The sequence below is a fragment of the Trichosurus vulpecula genome, chromosome 8, assembly GCF_011100635.1.
Source record: "Trichosurus vulpecula isolate mTriVul1 chromosome 8, mTriVul1.pri, whole genome shotgun sequence".
NCBI classification, from domain to species: Eukaryota; Metazoa; Chordata; class Mammalia; order Diprotodontia; family Phalangeridae; genus Trichosurus; species Trichosurus vulpecula.
Window position 1 is genome coordinate 232,137,216 of NC_050580.1, and position 17,462 is coordinate 232,154,677.

The 17,462-nt window shown below is 37.9% G+C and overlaps 1 protein-coding gene across 3 annotated transcripts in view; it reads left to right on the top strand.

Annotated features, from left to right (window-relative positions):
• The window catches only part of TTLL5 (tubulin tyrosine ligase like 5), a 400,968-nt gene that overhangs the window by 168,175 nt on the left and 215,331 nt on the right, over positions 1–17,462 (top strand). For all 3 annotated transcript variants that reach the window (XM_036734448.1, XM_036734449.1, XM_036734450.1), the window contains one exon: positions 10,091–10,237. In XM_036734448.1, coding sequence (XP_036590343.1) covers positions 10,091–10,237 — 147 coding nt within the window. The remainder of the gene's footprint in view (positions 1–10,090; positions 10,238–17,462) is intronic.

A 17,462-nucleotide genomic window follows, 5' to 3' on the forward strand; every position in this document is an offset into this window, starting at 1 on the left:
ATGTTCCAGGGAGTTTTCATTTGCAGATTAGCCAGTCCCGGCCTCCTCACTAGCAAGGACTTGAGGCCAAGCTATTATATTATAGCCAAATTTCAGAATTATCAAATCAAGGAGAAAATACTACAAGCAGCCAAAAAGAAACAATGCAGATATCATGGAACTACAGTCAGGATCATGCAGGATCTTTCAGCTTCTATATTAAATGACAGGAGAAATTGGAATATGATATTCTGAAAAGCAAAGGAGCTTGGACTACAACCAAGGATTAATTACCCAGCAAAATTGAGCATAATTTTTCAGGCAAGGAGATGAACATTCAATGAAATAAGGGAATTCCAGACTTTCCTGATGAAAAGGCCAGAGTTCAATGGAAAATTTGATCTTCAAATACAAAACTCAAGTGAGACATAAAAAGGTAATCAGGAGGAAAACCTCCCACAAACCTTGTTAATAAGGGCAAATTGTTTACATCCATAAATGATCTTATCTTAATTTTTTTTCAAATCATCTGTTTTTGATATGAAATACTCTTTGTTTTCTTTTCTTTTTTTTTCCCTAGCCTTTTGCCTTTTCTTTAATAATTATTATTGTCTCATTGGGGCAGCCAGGTGGCTCAGTGGATAGAGTACTGGGCCTGGAGTCAGGAAGAATTAGCTTCCGGAGTTCAAATCTGGCCTCAGACACTTACTGGCTATGTGATCCTGGACAAGTCACTTAACCCTGTTTGCCTCATTTTCCTCATCTGTCAAATGAGCTGGAGGAGGATATGGCAAACCGCTCCAATATCTTTGCCAAGAAAACCCCAAATGGGGTCACGAAGATTTGGGCACAACTCAAACAACTGAACAACAGAAACAAAATTTGCCTTTGATTAGCCGTACGTTTACTGGGTCTGTATCCCAAAGAGATCATAAAGAAGGTAAAAGGACCTATATGTGCAAAAATATTTGTAGCAACCTTTTGTGGTGGCAAAATTTTTGAAATTGAGGGGATGCCCATCCATTGGGGAATGACTGAACAAGCTGTGGTATATGAATGTAATGAAATACTTTTGTACAATAAGAAATGATTAACAGGTGGATTTCAGAAAAACTTGGAAAGACGTACAAACTGATGCAAAGTGAAATGACCAGATCCTGGAATACATTGTACATAGTATTAGCAACATTGTACGATGATCAGCTGTGAACTATGATCAATTATGATCATCTCCTCTCAGCAATACAATGTAAGGACTCATGAAGGAAAATTCTATCCAGAACTGATGGACTCTGAATGCAAATCAAATCATATTTTTTTTCACTTTATTCTTTTTTGTTTGTTTTTTTTTTTTTTTGGAGGGGCAAGGCAGTTGGGGTTATGTGATTTGCCCAAGGTCACACAGCTAGTACATGTGTCAAGTGTCTGAGGCCACATTTGAACTCAGGTCCTCCAGATTCCAGGGCTGGTGCTCTTCTCACTGCGCCACCTAGCTTCTCCTTTCACATTATTCTTGTGGGTTTTTTTCCTTTTGATCTGTTTCTCTTTCACAGTGGTTAACTGATATGGAAGTATTTTTACATTAGAGAATATGTATAAAGTATATCAAAAATTTTCTTCTTAAATTAATTAAATTGAAGTAAAATTAAAGTAATTAAATTAAAATAAATTAATTGTGAGTCAAAGCTGGGCTATACTGCTTCTTCCTATTTTGGCATTTTTGCTGGTTTTCTTAGTTGATATTCATTAGGAATGCTGGTCTGATGTTTTTATTCTATATTTTGTTTCTTCCTGGTATAGTTATTAAGACTATGCTTATATCACATAAGGAGTTTGGCAGAATCCTTTCTTTTGCTGCTTTTACAAAAATTTTGTGTAATATTAAAAATACTTGTTCTTTGAATATTTGTTATAATTCACTTAAATTCATGTGAAGTCCATTTGTGTTTTGTTCAAATTCTTTTTTTCTGAGATTGTTAGATAAATGTTCTGTTTCTTATTTTGTTGATCAAGTTTAAAAAATATATATATTTGTAAATATTTTCCATGTCACTTTAGTTGTCAATTTTGTTAATATATAATTGAAGAGGAGAAATTCTAATAACTTCTTTTATTTCTTCATTTGTTCTGAATTCTCCAGCTTAATTTTTCATGCTGGCAATTTGGTTTTCCTTTCTTTTAGTCAACTGTCTTATTACTCATCTGTTTTGTTGTTTTCCCCAAACAACTATCTTTTAGTTTTATTTTTCATTTTGGCTTGGGTGGGGTGGGTGGGTGGGGGTTGTTTCCTTTTTTTTCAATTTTGTTAATCTTTTTAATTTTCAGAGTTTCCATTTTAGTGTCTAGTTTTTTTTAGATGTGGGCCTATTTCATTGATCTGTTCTTTCTCCCTTTTGATGATCAAGTGTTTGGGGAGATAATTTTTTTGCTAAGGAATGCTTTGTCTGCATACCAAAAGTTTAATATGTTGTCTCATTTTTGTGATTTGAAGTGATGTAAATTATATGTTGTTTTTCTGATTTGGGCTTTGATCCACCAGTTTTTTAGGATTAAGTTATTTAGCCTCTAGTTAATTTCAATTCCTTGCTTGAAGGCTCTTTATTGAATATGTTTTGGTGTTGATTTTTTTTTTTGCAGGGGTGGCATTTTGAAAGGTAAAGGAAGTGTTTACTGTTCTTCTTTTCTCCATTTGTTTGAGATTTTTGTGCCCTAATACATGATCAGTTTTGTAAAGGAGCCATGCATAGCTGAGAAATCTGTATAGACATTTCTATTCCCACTCAATAATATCTGGAGATCTATAATATATTTTTTCTCCCTCAGATTCTATTCTGGGTCTTAGATTCTTTCTCTTTCTTTCCTTTACTTCTTTTCCTTTCCTTCCTTCCTCCATTTCTCCTTCCCTCCCTCCTTCCTTCCTTCTTTCCTTCCTTTCTTGCTTTCTTGCTTCCTTCCTTCCATTGTTTTATGTCTCAGAGGAGTATGTTGGGGTTCCCAGCTATTATAGTTTTACTGTCTCTTCATGTAATTCAGTTAACTACATATACCATTACTATGATTTTTTTTGGTACATATATGTTAAGTATTGATATTAATTTATTTTCCATAGTGTCTTTAAGCATAATTATATTTCCCTATTTGCCTCTTTTAATTAATTCTGTTTTTGTTGTGGCCTTGCCTGAGATTATGGTTTCTACCTCTTCCTTCTTTAAGTTAATCTGAAGCACTCTAGATTTTGCTATATAATCCTATGTTTTAACTTTTATGTTAATCTTTTAGTTTCAAGTATATTTCTTTTAAACAGTGTGTATTGTTGAATTTTGCTTCCTCATCTATTCTACTATTGTCTTCCATTTTATAGGTATTTTCATCCCATTCATATCCAGGTTTTAAACAATTATGACTTTCCTTCCATTCTTTCTTCTTATTCTTCTCCCTCTTCTTATGCCCTTCCTCACGCTTTCAAAAGTCAAACAGGCTATGGAGAATTAAGGAAGGAAAGGAAATTGAAGGGAATAAGCATTTATATAGTGCCTACTACATGCCAGATACAGTGCTAAGCACCTTACAAATGTTATCTCATTTGATCCCAAGTCATTAATAATTTGATAGTCTCATTTGATAAGGAGTGTGCTCAGTAATAATAATCTATAATTGTCATCTGCTTCCTACCCCTTACCTTTCTTCTCTTCCTCCTGCCCTAATCCAAATCATATATTCTTGCCCTTTTTTTCATTTAAAAAACCCTCTTCATGATCCATCCTCTGAGATTAGAGTTGGTTTTATTTATAGCTAACCCCTCCCTGATCCTGTCTTCCCTCTTATTCCCTCATTTTACCCTCTCCCTCTTCCAACCTGTTTCCTGTTGAGTTTAATGCACTTCTACATCAAACTCTGTGTATCTGTATGTATGTGTTCAACCATACATTTTCTGTTCTACATGAAAGTGAGGTTCCTGTGTACCTGCTCCCCCAACAGCTTCCTCCATTTTTTTATAATTTTCTCCAGTACCCCATTATATGAAATAGCACGTTCCACCCCGTTTTTCCCCTTTTCTTTCTTACTGTGTTCCTTTTTCCTTCCCTTTTTTTCTTCACTTAAGATCACCAAATATAATAAAACTACTCCCAGACCCTATGTCATATTTGTGCCCTCTATAATCCTTAAATAGAATAGTGTTTTCAAGAACATATAAGGAAGCTGGGTGTCATTGGGCCTAGAGTCAGGAATAGCTGAGTTAAAATTTAGTTTCAGGGGGCGGAGCCAAGATGGTCACGTGAAAACAGCATCTTACCAGAGCTCTCTCACAAGTTCTGTCAGATACATCTAAAAAAGTGAATCTGAGCAGATTTGGGGAGAGTTAAAAGCCACTAGTAGACTGAGTGGGGCAAATTTCCAAGCTAGGAGAGTCTGCAAGGTCCACAGGACAGATCTGTAGTCTGGGAGAGCTTCTGGCACGTGGAGCTGCACCAGACCACACCAAAGCTGAAGCAGCTGCAGAAACCAGCCAGCGATCCAGGCCAGGAGAAAACTGGGTGCCCAAAGCCAGCAGAGATCCCCAGGCCTCAATTCAATGACCAGTCATGATTTCAGACTATTAATAATTAAGAATATCACTTGCTTCTTGACAGAGAGGTGATAAATTCAATAAGTGCCATTTCCAGGCATAAGGGAGAGACAGAAAATGCCCAGATGGAGGGATGAAGTGTCTTATTTGTGCAACAACCAGGAGGCTAGTGTCAATGGATCAGAGTATATGTTAGAGAGTAGGATGTAAGGAGATTAGAAAGGCAGCTAGGTTATAATGGGCTCCAAATGCCAACCAGAGGATGTTGTATTTGATCCTGGAGGTAACAGGGAGGCCCTGGAGTTTATTCATTTGAGGTAGGTAGGGAGGAGGGGGTGAAATTATCAGATCTTTGCTTTAGGAAAATCTCTTTGGTGGCTGAAAGCAGACCCACAGCAGGCTATTACAGTACTCTAGGCGTGAGGTAAGGAGGACCTGCACTAGAGTCGTGTCAATGTCAGAGGAGAGAAGGGGTGTACTTGAGAGATGTTGCAAAGGTGAAATCAAGTCTTTCAAAATTATTCTTTTTTAAAATTGTGTTATTGTATAAATTCTTTTCCTGGTACTGCTTACTGCACTTTGTATCGATTCATATAAATCTTCTTATCGTTTTCTGAAATTGTCCCTTTCGATATATCTTGTGGCACAAAAGTATTATATTACATTCATATACCATAATTTGTTTATCCATTCTTCACTTGATTAGCACCTCCTTAGTTTCCATTTCTTTGCCACCACAAAATAATTACTATGAATATTTTGGTATGTATCAGTCCTTTTCATCTTTCTTTGATCTCTTTGAAGTATAGGCCTAGTAATTGTATCACTAGATTAAAGGGTTTGCAAAATTTAGTAACTTTTTAGAGATAGTTCCAAATTGCTTTCTAGAATGGTTGGGCCAATTCATAGCTTCACCAGTAGGGATATACTGATTTTTTTGTTTTTTAAATAACTCTTTTCCTTCAGTTCTTCCATTATTTGTCACTTTCCCTTTTTTTGTCTTATGTTACCATATTTTCTAATTATTAGTGATTTGACTCATTCTTTCATATGGCTCTTGATAGTTTGGGTTCCTTATTTTGAGAGCTACTTATTCATGTTCTATTCATGTATGTATTCACATGTTTCATTTAGCAATTGGGGAATGGCTCTTATTATTATAAATTTGAATCACTTTATCTTTGTGATGAGATCTTTTTTAGATAAATCTGCCATAAACATTTTCCTTCAACATGACTGTAATTTTAATTGCATTCGTTTTGTCTGTGTAAGTGCATTTTAATGTGCTGTAATCAAAATCATCCATTTTCTCTTCTCGATTCTTTCTATCCTGTATTTGCTTGTGAATTTTTTTCCTGTTTGTAGACCTAAAAAGGTAATTTCTTCCTTATTTCTCTAGTTTGTTTGTGATGTGATCTTTTATGTGCAAGTCATGTATATATTTGGAAATTATCTTAGTATATGGTGAGATGTTGTTGTAGTTGTTTCAGTTGTGTCTGACTCTTCATGATCCCATTTTGGGTTTTCTTGGCGAAGATACTGGAGTGGTTTGCCATTTTCTTCTCCAGCTCATTTTATGGATGAGAAAACTGAGGCAATAAGGGTTAAGTGACTTGCGCAGGGTCACACAGCTACTAAATGTATGAGGCTGGGTTTGAATTTAGGTCCTTCTGACTGTAGGGCCAGCATTCTATCTCAACCTAATTTCTTCCAGAATACTGTCCAGTTTTCCCAGCAGTTTAAGTCAGTCCTTATCCCAATAGGTAGTATCTTTGAATTTATTGAACAGTAAGTGTGTTTGCTTCTATTTGTTGTGTATCAGATCTGTTTCATTGATCAACCTCTGTTTTCACCAGTACCAAATCATTTTGTTGATTACATGTTTGTAATATAGTTTGAAATCTGGTACTGCTAGCCCTTCTTACTTCCTACTTTTTCATCATTTTCCTTGATATTCCATTCATAATTTCTTGTCTAGACAATAGACATACAATATCATGTCTAGACCTTTTTAAAAAAATTTTTATCATGGATTTCTGGATCTCTTGTCTTAGATTATCTTTTTAGACCTGTTTTTATATTATTTTCCATTTTTAAAATTCTTTTGTTTTAGTTCTAGTATTTCTTGTTGTCTTCTTCATGAGTCATTATTTCTTTTTGGTTCAATCCAATTTTGATGGAGTTTGTGGTTAGTCATTTTTCCCAGACTCGCTTCCAGAATTAAGACTTTGTGTCAGGGTCAGGACACAAGCACTTCTGGAAGAAAAAATAACTGGCCCTTGTTTGATCTGATCCACATTATCTGGGGTCCTGCCACAGAGGACTTTGTTCTTTAAGGATATCAGGAGAGGCTCAAGCCAGGAAGCATACTTCTGAAGCAGCCTGAACAGTAGTAAGACCTGATGTTCTCTTGGCCTGAGAACCACAGGCTCTCCGTCTTCAGTCCACAGTCAAAACAACTCATCTCCATGCTCCGGGTGTCCCTGGCCAATCCTTCCTCAGGGCTTTCATCTCCCTGCCCTAGGGTAAATCACTGCAGGAGATTTCCTGACTTGCCCTTGGTCTGCATGTTTGAAGGCTTCAATGACCTATACTCCTGGGTCTGGCTTTTCTTTTGGGACCCTTTCCCTAGTGTCTAAAGATTTCTGGCTCTCTCTTTATATGGACCTAAACTAGAAGAATATACTTACTGCAGGTTTTTCCTGGATTTCTTGATCATTACTCTGATACCCTTTTCTTCATCCTTTGGAGATGAAGCTGTGATATATCTGAGCTTGTCTCATATTCACTCAGCCAAATTGAGGAGAGAGCTCTGTTCCTTTTTTCTGAGAATTTCTTTGCTTCATTCTCTTCATTAATTCTCTTATCATCTTGCCTATACTGCAGTTTTATTCTCACGTTCATGATCTAATTCCTTATTCCTTTTTAAAAATATCTTTATGTTCTTCATGGAATTAAATCTTATAAAATGCCCATTTTGTACTCTTTCTGGTTTCTATGTTATTGCTTTTTAAATCTTGACATATTTTCCCTTTTTTTTTCCTGTTGTGCCTCATCCTTTTGAAGAATCAATTCATGAGGAATATAATTTGGATAAAAGCCATGCCTTTTGGTAGAAATTACTCTTATGTCCCAAATTGTGCAATTCATTTTTATTCACTGCCTTTGCTGTGATTGTTCTCCTTCTGCATTGTCTATGCCATGTCATCTCTTGGTCCTTTTCCCGCACACCCCAAGTCTTTTGGGTGCCATTTTCCATTATCCCTTTTCATGGCACAGAATGTTGTCCATGGTGGCACAACTCTCTCATAGAGTGTGTCTAGTGTACCCAGAGTAAATCCACCATGAAGTCCTCACCTCTAATCTCAGGCATTAACTTTGCCCATGCAGTACTTTTCATTGGGCCCTCTCCCTTTGATTCTTTCAATTTTGATTCCTCCCTTCTGCCACCTCCACTATTCTTTTGAAGCCTTTCTTCTTGTTGAGTAACTAGAGGAGTCATCATCCTTTAACTGTTTTCCCATGGGATCTGATAAGAATACATGAAATAAAATGAAATCTCTCCTCAGATATGTACTAGCTGTATGATGCTGAGCAGTGTATTTTCTCAGTCTCAATTTCCTCATCTGTAAAACGGAGAAAACAGTAGCACCTACGTCACATGATTGTTGCAAGGATCAAATGAGATTCTATGTAAAGTGCTTTTCAGACCTTAAAACATTGTATAAATATTAGCTATCATTGTTGTTACTATGGTCACCCATGTCCCTCTGTCCTTATTCCTCCCATCTTCCCATTTATTTTCTCTTAATTCTGCAGTTTTGTCTCACAAAATAGGAGATTCACTTGGAGGTGATGGTTTGTTGTTGTTGAGTTGTTTCAGTTGTATCCAGCTCTTCATGACCCCATTTGTGATTTTCTTGTCAAAGATACAGGAGTGGCTTGCCATCTCCTTCTCCAGTTCATTTCACAGATGAGGAAACTGAGGCAAACAGAGTTACATGCCTTGTCCAGGGTCACCCAACTAGTAAAATGTCTGAGGCCAGATTTGAAGTCAGAAAGATGGAGTGTTCCTGATTCCAGTACTCCATCCACTGTGCCACCTAACTGCTCTGTAAGTGATGGTGGTATGGTTAAAAGAATCTTTAAAAAAATCAAACTGTCTTTATTTCTTATATTTTTAAAATGTCCACCTATGTCTTTTTCACTTCCAGTGCTGTTTTATATTTTGATACCTCTGTTTTGTTTTTATTTTACCTCTAAGTCAGCTTCTTTTTTTTTTTGTAATAACCTCTAAACAGAAATATTTCATTATTATTTTTATGGTGATTTTACCTATGTAAACAACAACAACAAACTTTCTTGTGACTCTTTTTTGGGATATTTGTAAGTCACATATTTGTAGTATCTTTTTTTCCCCTCATGAAAACCTCTGATTAGTCCCTCTTCATTAATAATTAAGCTCAGATTTTCAGGTTATGTCATTTTGGGTTGTGGCTTGAGCTTTTTGCTTTTCTTAACATAATATTCTGCAGGTTTTAGAGGTTGTGTGAAATAGTCTTGTAATTTGAATTTCCTTTCCTTTCTATTCAAAGGTCTTTTTCCTGGCTCTTTATAAAATTTGTTATTTGCCATTGTTATTACTTGAGATACGTCTCATCTTTCCCGCCACCCCCATGACAATCTGTGATTTCTTTTGATTGGTGCTTTGTTTTCTGAATTTTTGTTAGATTAGGTTTTTTTTTTTTTGAAAGGACACATTTAGGTCCCTATTATACTTTCACTATTTATTTCTCACTATTATTAGATTAAATTTTCCTTCAAGTACTTAGATCCTATGTCTTTTGGTACATTATTAATAATAACAATAAGAGTTAACAATGCTTATTATGTACCACGCACTGTGCTAAGAGCTTTCCAGTTGTTAGCTCATTTGTTCCTACACCCTTGGAGGTAGGTGCTGTTATTATCCCCATTTTGTAGATGTTGACTGAAGCAAACAGAGGTTAAGTGACTTGCCTAGGATCACACATCAAGCAAGTGTTTGAAGATGAATGTGCACTCAGTTTGCCCTGACTCCAGGTCTGGCACTCTGTTGTACCACCAGCTACCTCAAATATTAAGTAGTGGCATTTTTTTTGTCTTGCTGCTTTGTATTTTATTTATTTTTTTTTGTATTTTACTTATTTCTCCAATAGAATATAATGTTTTTTAGAGTGAAAGCTATTTTTGACCTTATATACCTAGCACTTAGCATGGTGCTTTGTAGGTTATTAGCCATTTAATAAATGTTTGATTTGAATTGAACGGGGTGTCTCATAGGAAGCTGTAAGTTTCTGACATGCAAGGAGTATATATTTTTCATATTTGTAGCCCCCACAACACCCTGCACATTGTAGGTGCTCAATAAATGTTTGTTGAGTAACTGAATGAAAAACAAATAATATAGTCTTTCCACTATTTCCTTCTCCTCGTCCATACATAGTTTATATTTTGCTCCCTGGTACTTTTGTGCTCCTAATTCTTTGCTTTTTGGGGGTGTAGGAACTGGTAGTTCGTTTCCTCAAGCGTGCATCAAGCAATCTTCAACATTCCCTGAGAATGGTGTTACCCAGCCGGCGATTGGCCCTTCTAGAAAGAAGAAGAATCTTAGCACACCAACTGGGTGACTTCATCATTGTCTACAACAAGGTAAGTGGCTCTCCTAATGGATAATGGCCATCCTGGTGCAGTGAAACTGGATTTGGTATCAAGACATGGACTCCAATCCCAGCTCTGCTACCTATTGCTTTTGTGTCCTTAGGCAATTCATTTTACCTCTTTTGACCTCAGTTTCCTCATTTATATAATGCAGAGGTTGAACTAGATCAGTCACTCAGTCAACATTTATTGTGCCAGAGATTGTGCTAAGCCCTGGAGTTACAAAAAGAAGCAAAAGACAGTTCTGGCCCTCGAAGAGCTTACAATCTAATAGGCTAAATGACATGTAAATAAATATATACAGAGCAAATTATCTACAGGATTAGTAGGAAACAAATAACAGAGGGAAAGCCCTAAAAATAAAAGGAGATGGAGAAGGCTTCTGGTAAAAGATAGAATTTTAGTTTGGACTTAAGGAAAACCAGGGAAGTCAGTAGTCTGAGGAGAGGGAGAACATTTCCAGGCATAAGGGAGAGACAGAAAATGCCCAGATGGAGGGATGGAGTGTCTTATTTGTGCAACAACCAGGAGGCTAGTGTCAGTGGATCAGAGTATATGTTAGAGAGTAGGATGTAAGGAGATTAGAAAGGCAGCTAGGTTATAATGGGCTCCAAATGCCAACCAGAGGATGTTGTATTTGATCCTGGAGGTAACAGGGAGGCCCTGGAGTTTATTCATTTGAGGTAGGTAGGGAGGAGGGGGTGAAATTATCAGATCTTTGCTTTAGGAAAATCTCTTTGGTGGCTGAAAGCAGACCCACAGCAGGCTATTGCAGTACTCTAGGCGTGAGGTAAGGAGGACCTGCACTAGAGTCGTGTCAATGTCAGAGGAGAGAAGAGGTGTACTTGAGAGATGTTGCAAAGGTGAAATCAAGAGAACTTGGCCACAGATTGGATATAGGGGATGGGAGATAGTGAGGAGTCCAGGATGACTCCTAGGTTGGCAGGCTGAGGGTCTAGAAGGTTTATGTTAGGAGGAAGGATTGGGTTTAGGAGGAAAGATAATGAACTCCATTTTGGACATAGTAAATTTGAGATATCTACTGGAATCCACTTTAAGATGTCTGAAAGGTAGTTGGAGATGTGAGATTGGAGGTCATTAGAGAGTGTGGGGCAGAATGGGTAGATTGTCAGTATAGAGATGGTAATTAAATCCATGGGAACTGATGAGATCACCAAGTGAAGTAGTATAAAGGGAGAAGAGAAGAGTGCCCAAAACAGAATCCTCAGAGACACCCATGTTTAGGGGATCTGGAAGAGGATCCAACAAAAATGACAGGAAGAAGTGGTCTGGTAAGAGAGTGGTATCAAAAAAATCTAGAGAGAAAAGAGTGATAATAGTCTCAAAGCTTCTAGAGAGGTCAAGAAGAATGAGGATAGAGAAGAGGCCATTGGATTTGGCAACTAAGAGATTATTAGTAACTTCACAGAGCAGTTTTGAGGTTGGAAGCCAGATTATAAGGGCTTAAGAAGAAAATGAGGGAGAGAAAGGAGAGGCATCTATTGTAGACAGTTTCTTGATATATAGTGATGGTTAGCAGGAATGGAAGGATCAAGTGGGAGTTTTTCCAGGATGGGGTAGACATGGACATGTTCATAGATGATAGGGTAGGAGTCTGACGACAGGAGGAGACTGAAAATTAGTGAAAGACTGGGTATCAGAGGCGGAGCCAAGATGGCAGCATGAAAACAGGGACTCACTTGAACTCTCCACTAAATTCCTCCAAAGACCTGTAAAAAATGACTCTAAACAAATTCTAGAGCTACTGAACCCACAAATGACAGATTAAAACAAGTCTCCAGCCCTGGATGGTCACTGGGAGGGTCTATTGCACCATGCTGGGAGCAGAGCACAGCCCAGCTTGGGCCTTGCCTGAAGACACCAGGCCAGAGTAGACAAGGTGGAACAGGGGTCAGGGCACTGAATCACTGGCAGCTGTGGCAGTTTCCAGACTTCTCAACCCACAAACACCAAGGACAACAGAGCAGGTCAGTGGGAAAACTGTTGGACCTGGGTGAGAGAAGTACACAGCCTGGCCCCAGCCCTGGGGCAGAAGAGGTGACTGCAGCAGCAGCGGTGGCAGCAGCAGAGGCTGTGGCTACTTCCAGAGCTGCATGTCCACAGACAGTGGGCGGAATCAGGCAGCTCATCAGAGCAGAAGGGCACTGAGGCAAAGCCCTGCTTGGATCTGAATCCCAGTCCTGGTTGGCAATCCTTAGGGGAGGAGGATCGCTGGTGTGGCAGTGCTTGCGGTGACTATGAAGAGGGAGTCCTCCTAGTAGTTACATAGCAGAAAGGAGTGCTTGAGATCACTCACAGACAAGAGCATAGGCCACCTGAGAGTAGAAGTACGGGGGCAGCTAGGTGGCGCAGTGAGTAGAGCACTGGCCCTGGAATCAGGAGGACCTGAGTTCAAATCCGGCCTAAGATACTTGACACACTTACTAGCTGCATGACCTTGGGCAAGTCACTTAACCCCAATTGCCCTGCCTTCCCCCCTGCAAAAAAAAAAGAAAAATAGAAGTATCTCTGAAAACAGCAGCGCAAAACTCCTGAAGCTTGGGACAAAGCACTCTCCACTCTGGAAGCAGTCATACCCTGACAGAGAGCTCAAAAGTCAAGTAATTGTCTGGGAAAATGATCAGGCAGTGTAAAAGGACTCAGACTACAGAATCTTTCTTTGGTGACAAAGAAGATCAAAACATACAGCCAGAAGAAGTCAACAAAGTCAAAGAGCCTACATCAAAAGTCTCCAAGAAAAATATGAATTGGTCTCAGGCCATGGAAGAGCTCAAAAAGGATTTGGAAAAGCAAGCAAGACAAGTAGAGGAAAAATTGGGAAGAGAAATGAGAGTGATGCAAGAAAATAGTGAAAAACGAGTCAACAACTTGCTAAAGGAGACCCCCCAAAAAATTGAAGAAAATAACATCTTAAAAAATAGACTAGTTCAAATGGCAAAAGGACTCCAAAAAGCCAATAAGGAGAAGAATGCCTTAAAAAACAGAATTAGTCAAATGGAAAAGGAGGTCCAAAAGATCAGTGAAGAAAATACTGCCTTAAAAATTAGAATGGAGCAAATGAAAGCTAGTGACTTTATGAGAAATCAAGAAATTATAAAACAGAACCAAAAGAATGAAAAAATGGAAGACAATGTGAAATATCTCATTGGAAAAACCACTGACCTGGAGAATAGATCCAGGAGAGAGAATTTAAAAATTATTGGACTACCTGAAAGCCATGATCAAAAAAAGAGCCGAGACATCATCTTTCAAGAAATTAATCAAGGAAAACTGCCCTGATATTCTAGAACCAAAGGGTAAAATAGAAATTGAAAGAATCTACGAATCTCCTCTTGAAAAAGATCCACAAAAGAGAACTCCTAGGAATATTGTAGCCAAATTCCAGAGTTCCCAGGTCAAGGAGAAAATATTACAAGCATCCAGAAAGAAACAATTTGAGTATTGTGGAAACACAATCAGGGTAACACAAGATCTAGCAGCTTCTACATTAAGGGATTGTTGAAGGGCTTGGAATATGATATTCTGGAAATCAAAGGAGCTAGGATTGAAACCAAGAATCACCTATCCAGCAAAACTGAGTATAATATTTCAGGGCAAAATATGGATTTTCAATGATATAGAGGACTTTCAAGCATTCTTGATGAAAAAAAACCAGAGTTGAATAGAAAATTTCACTTTCAAGTACAAGAATCAAGAGAGTCATGAAATGATAAACAGAAAAGAGAAATCATAAGGTACTTACTAAAATTGAACTGTTTTGTTTACATTCTTACATGGAGAGATGACATTTGCAACTCCTAAAACCCTTCTCATTATTAGGGTAGTTGAAGGGAATATACATATACATATACATATACATATACATATACATATACATATACATATATACATATACATATATATACATATATACATATACATATATATACACACACACACACACACACACACATATATGTATGTATTTATGTATGTATAGACAAAGGGCACAGGCTGAGTTGAATATGAATGGACAATATCTAAAAAAGTAAAATTAAGGGGTGAGAGAGGAATATATAGGGAGAAGGAGAAAGGGAGAGATAGAATAGGGTAAATTATCCCACATAAAATTGGCAAGAAGAAGCTGTTATAATGGAAGGGAAGAGGAGTCAGGTGAGGGTGAAATCTTGCTCTCATTGGATTTGGCTTAAGGAGGGAATAACATACACACTCAATTGGGTATCTTATCCTACAGGAAAGTAGGGGGAGAAGGGGATAAGAGGAGCAGATGATAGAAGGGAGGGCAGATTCGGGGAGGAGGTAGTCAAAAGCAAACACTTTTGAAAAGGGACAGGGTCAAAGGAGAAAACTGAATAAAGGGGGACAGGATAGGATGGAGGGAAATATAGTTAGTCTTTCTCAACATGAGTATTATGGAAGTGTTTTGCATAATGATACATATGTGGTCTATGTTGAATTGCTTGCCTTCTCCAGGAGGGTGGGTGGGGAAGGAAGAAGGGAAAGAATTAGGAACTCTAAGTTCTAAAAACAAATGTTAAAAAATTTGTTTTTACATGCAACTGGGAAATAAGATATACAAGTAATGGGGTATAGAAGTCTATCTTGCCCCACAAGAAAGTGAGGGGAAAAGGGATGGGGGAGGGGGAGAGTGGAGTGATAGAAGGGAGGGTAGACTGGGGAAAGGGGCAATCAGAATACATGACATCTTGGGATGGGGGGGAGGGTAGAGATGGGGAGAAAATTCGTAACTCAAAATCTAGTGGAAATGAATGTTGAAAACTAAAAATAAATTTAAAAAAAGAGAGTGGGGATTACAAGAGAGCATAATCTGTTAGAACAGAGATGGCATAGAATTGCTTAAACAAGTAGAAGGTATAACTTTGGTAAGGAGTAGGACTGTATCATCATACGAGATAGGGAAGGAGAAAATGGCAAAAGACATTTGAGTGATAGGAAATGAGAAAGGGGTGAAGAGAGAGCTCATAGTGAATGGTGTAGTGACAATCTTGCTAGCAGCTGCTGTGGGGGTGTAAGATCCACCAACAACCAGTACCCAGAAAGCTACCAACAGTGGTTCTTTGATCTGCTTTTCTAAGGAAAGCAACTTTAAGGGGTTAACAATCTCAGTTTAATCCAACATACAAATATCATTCACTTAGTTCAGGGGAAAAAGCCAGCACCCTGAACTTCAAAGCAAACACAAACAAGTTACAAACATCAACAGACAGACCTTGTCTGATTCAAATCACCATTCATAGTTACCAGAGAAACCAATATCTAGGTTGCAAAGCTGGGGAGCAGTTTGCAGCTTGCCCAGAGTCTCAACACTCCTTCCATGAGTGTGCCCCAAAAGTCAAATGCCAAGCTGTCCTCAATTATATCCAGTTCAGAGCCCTAAGGGATCTGACCTTACCCAGGCTGGGTGTGGGATAGTTCCTGATCCCCAGTATCACCTCATATACAAATCAATGACTCCCAGTTGTCTCTGTGCTGAGTAATAACCAAGACAAAAAGATCCCATTTTATCTGCTCCATTCAAACAAAGGCCAGAATCATTAAAGTCACTTAAGAGAAGAAAAGCAAAAAGTCCCACCTTAATTACTATTACAAATGGCTTCAGTATTTTTCAGTAAAATGTTAGGCAAGGTTTTCAGCTGAGAGAATAAGGGGAAGGATTTGACCTATATGACCTCTGCAATTCCTTCCAGCTCTGAATCTGTGTTTCTGTGATCATAAAAAAATCTACATCTATGATCCTTTCACTGTTGGGTTCCTTTCAGTAGGGTCCATTAGTACTCTAGTTTGTTATTTGAGCTTTTTGCAAGTCATTTACCTCAATTGTAGCACATTGTAGAAAACTGGATAGTGATCCCTTTCCTCCTTTGAACCCGCATTGCTCTTACTGCTTTTCTTATAGCACTTAACAACAAACTACCTTGTATTGTGGTTATTTTTCTCCAGTTTCCATCTTCTGCATTTACTGAAAACATAGTAACTTTGGTCCAGCTGGGCAGATAGGCACATGTTTATATCCTAAGCAGTAATTATTGTTCACTAGGTGATGTCACTGTGTAGAGTAAGACTGCAGTTTCAACCCAATTGGGTAATGAGGCTACATTACTTAATGAGGATCCATTCCCAGGGAGTTTTCTATCCCACCGGCAAAGCCTTCCATTTGACTCAGAATCACTGATTTACCATTCTGGTGGCAATTTTCCTCTGGAATGAGCATTGCCTTGGCCCCAAACCATTTGGGTTTGTGTTGTAACCTGGACAATTTTGGGAGCATATGGATAATTTGCAATGTAATTAATATGTGTATAGACAATCAGAAATTGAATTGTCTGTAATATATTTGACTACAAATTTGTATCATGAATATAATATCCTCTTTGGCATTGGTTAGATTTTCTTTTCTGAAACATTTTACACACTAACCTTATTTTGCTATAAATCTCATGAAGTTTGTCGTTTAATTGTAAAGATCTATATAGAATTTTTATTTGAATCTCAAAATGCTTTTTAAATATCTCTTGAGAAGTAGTGCTGTCACTTGGAAGAAATACTTAAGCATAGAAAAGTCAAGTGCCTTTCCCTGAGTTATACGGTATGGTTGGTAGAACGAACACCTAGGCCCGACATCCAGCTTGGCTGACTCTTAGTCCTCGGCTCTATCTAGAACTGCTCTTAAGGTAGTTGGTTTTTGATTATAGAGTATATTGGGGTTGCTTGTGTGAGTGTCTTCCACGACCCATCTCTTCTCTAGATCTCTTGATGACCACAGCCTTCAGTATGCTTTTAAAGCTGTGTGACCTTGGAAACCAGAACCAGAAAATGCAAAAGGCATAATTACAAAGACCACTACACATAGGAAATGTAAACATAATAACTTCCATTTAAATGAAAACTTTTGCTTAGAGACCTCAATATGCTTTATAAAAATTGATGGTCTGAAATAATATTCTAAGTTCACAGATACCAAAAGTACATTGTTAGTTTGCCCACAATGATAAAGAGTTTGGAGTGAGGCACAGGTCTGTATCCTGTCATCCTGCATCCAGTCAATTTCATATCAATTTCAGTATCCTTTCATCAGTCTATCATCAGCATTTTACTGATGCTATGTCTGTGTCCTCTAGATTTGTATGCTACTACATTCCTTTTCTCAAGCTATTATCTTATGGCAAAATTAGGG